Here is a 2,500-nt window from a genome sequence, read left to right as displayed (position 1 = left end):
TGACTCTGGGCCAACTGGACTAACTCTGTCCACGACTCTGGTCTAACTGGATTAACTCGGTTTATACATGACTCTGAGTCTGGTCCAACTGGACCAACTCTCTATATATGGCTGTGGTCTAACTGGACTAACTCATGGCTCTGGTCCAACTGGGTTAAATAATAGCTCTGGACTAACTGGACTATCTCATGGCTCTGGTCTAAGTGGACTAACTCCTGACTCTGATCTAACTGGACTAACTCGTGGCTCGGGTCTCACTGGACTAACTCATGGCTCTGGGCTAACTGGACTAACTCATGGCTCTGGGCTAACTGGGCTAACTCTCTCTAAACGGCTTTGGTCTACCTGGACTAACTCATGGCTCCAGTCTAACTGGACTAACTCATGTCTATATGACTTTGGTCTAACTGGGCTAACTCATTGCTCTGGTCTAACTGGACTATATATATATGTGTGACTCTGCTTGTGTCTCTCTGTGTGTTTCAGGTGGTTCTGTGATCCTGGAGATTCCTGCACTTCCTGTGATGGAGGGAAGTGATGTCACTCTGCGCTGTAGAACTAAATCTTCCTCCAACAACACATATGTTCATTTCATCATGAATGACACTCCCATTGGACCTTCCATTGGAAGGGAGTTCACCATCAGTAATGTGGACCAGTCTGATGCCGGTTCTTACAGCTGCTACACTACTTCTGATGGAGGATCACCAGGCAGCCAGCTGTCTGTCAGAGGTCAGGACCTCCTGTTGATATGACACACCAGTTATTATGCTACAGTTGTGTTTAAATATGTGAAATAACAACAAGTAGGCAACGATGAAATTGCACAAATCAAGATACGTTCTTTAAGAAAGAAAGAAAGAAAGAAAGGAAATCATCCCCCCATCATATTACGTACATTTAGATGTTGATTAGAAGTATAGATGTTGATTAGAAGTTTAGATGTGGATCATCTCGCTTGCTGAAGTGTAGCTGCATGGAAACAGCCTGCTGGTCTAAGCTCTGCTATTGGTGATTGATCTCAAATGCCTGCGCCGCTGTGAAACAACATCAACAATGCTACTGTAGCTCATTGCTACACGCTGAAAACCATTAGATATGAATTGTGCAATAAAGCAGGCCTGCTTTTTTAGCAGGCCTTGCTAATTTCTTAGCAAACTAAGCTTGTTCAGTTTCTCTGTTGCTTTTAGCAGCATTAGGAATGTTTTAGGGACATTCAAATAAGCATAATATCTTCTTAAACCATTTTCAGATTTCAACGTGTGACCCATCATTTGAAAGCTTATAATCTGCACTTTCATAATCTGTAAAAAAGAAGAAGAAAAGAAAAAGACCTTGGCCTACTTGTGACCCAAAACACCCTGCCACCTACTGGCCGGACAATGAACTGCATCAGTTTACTGACAGTCAACTCTTTCTCCTGGTTTCTCTTCCAGCCCACCCTACAGCCGCTCCTCCTACTAGCAGTCCTCCCTCCACTCCTCTCTCCTCTCTGTCAGCCTCCTCCCTGCCTTCTCCTCAATCCAAATCCACCTCCACAGACTCTCCTCCCTTCCCACTGCTCCCAGTCCTCGCAGCGCTGCTGTGTGTGCTGCTACTGGTCCTGCTTCTGATTGGAGCACTGCTGCTCCGGAGGAAACGAGCAGGTACCAAATGTCAAATGGATCTAGTTAGAATAGATCTATACTGTAATTAAGCCAGTCACCGTGTCTAATCTGGTTACAATAGATCTAGATGAGAGACTTGTGTAGTCTAGTGACAATTACAGTAGACTGTAATAGACAAGTCCCCGTGGCTAATCTAGTCACAATTTCCCAGTTTGCCAAATTCCAAACTATTAATCAACATTTGTTGTTAGCTTTTTCTGTGATTGGATAATTTATGTGAAATCTCTCTCTCTCTCAGGTCAGGTGACTTATGGGAAGGTTGTCTTTAAACCTCAGAAGACCGGCACCAAGACAGAAATAGAGACTTTGAGAATTTATTGACACAATAGCCCCTTGAGATGTTGCACAGGTAACTATGACAATCAGTACACACACACGCACACACACACACACACACACACACACACACACACACACACACACACACACACACACACACACACACACACACACACACACACACACACACACACACACACACACACACACAAACGGTGATTACATGTTCTGAGTGGTGTGTGTGTGTGTGTGTGTGTGTGTGTGTGTGTGTTGGGTCTGTTAACTCTTTCCTCCCATTGAGGCGAGACCAACTAACTATCGCTCACTATTTTCTACTACACACGCAGAGAAAAGAAAGTTAACTCTATCTTCTAGTCTTACTATTGGGAATATGGCAAATAAGTGAATCTCCCAAAATGTGCTTCTTTAAAATAAAACCGATTAAAAGATGTTTTTTTTTCTCTCTAAACAGGAGGAAACTGAGGACAGAAGACACACACGCACGCACACATGCACACGCACGCACACGCACACATGCACGCACAGAGGACAGA

The 2,500-nt window shown here is 44.0% G+C and overlaps 1 protein-coding gene across 1 annotated transcript in view; it reads left to right on the top strand.

The window, feature by feature from the left end:
• Window positions 1-2,500, top strand: part of LOC310776328 (uncharacterized protein) — a gene marked incomplete at its 5' end in the record, with an annotated part of 5,414 nt that overhangs the window by 2,762 nt on the left and 152 nt on the right. The window contains 4 exons of the mRNA XM_083636529.1: window positions 487-732; window positions 1,437-1,646; window positions 1,906-2,016; window positions 2,419-2,500. The exon at window positions 2,419-2,500 is cut by the window's right edge and continues 152 nt beyond it. Coding sequence (XP_083492655.1) covers window positions 487-732; window positions 1,437-1,646; window positions 1,906-1,988 — 539 coding nt within the window. The 3' untranslated portion in view covers window positions 1,989-2,016; window positions 2,419-2,500. The remainder of the gene's footprint in view (window positions 1-486; window positions 733-1,436; window positions 1,647-1,905; window positions 2,017-2,418) is intronic.

This window comes from Poromitra crassiceps, assembly GCF_964638095.1.
Source record: "Poromitra crassiceps genome assembly, chromosome: 5".
Classification (NCBI taxonomy): domain Eukaryota; kingdom Metazoa; phylum Chordata; class Actinopteri; order Beryciformes; family Melamphaidae; genus Poromitra; species Poromitra crassiceps.
This window is presented reverse-complemented; position numbering and strand designations above follow the sequence as displayed.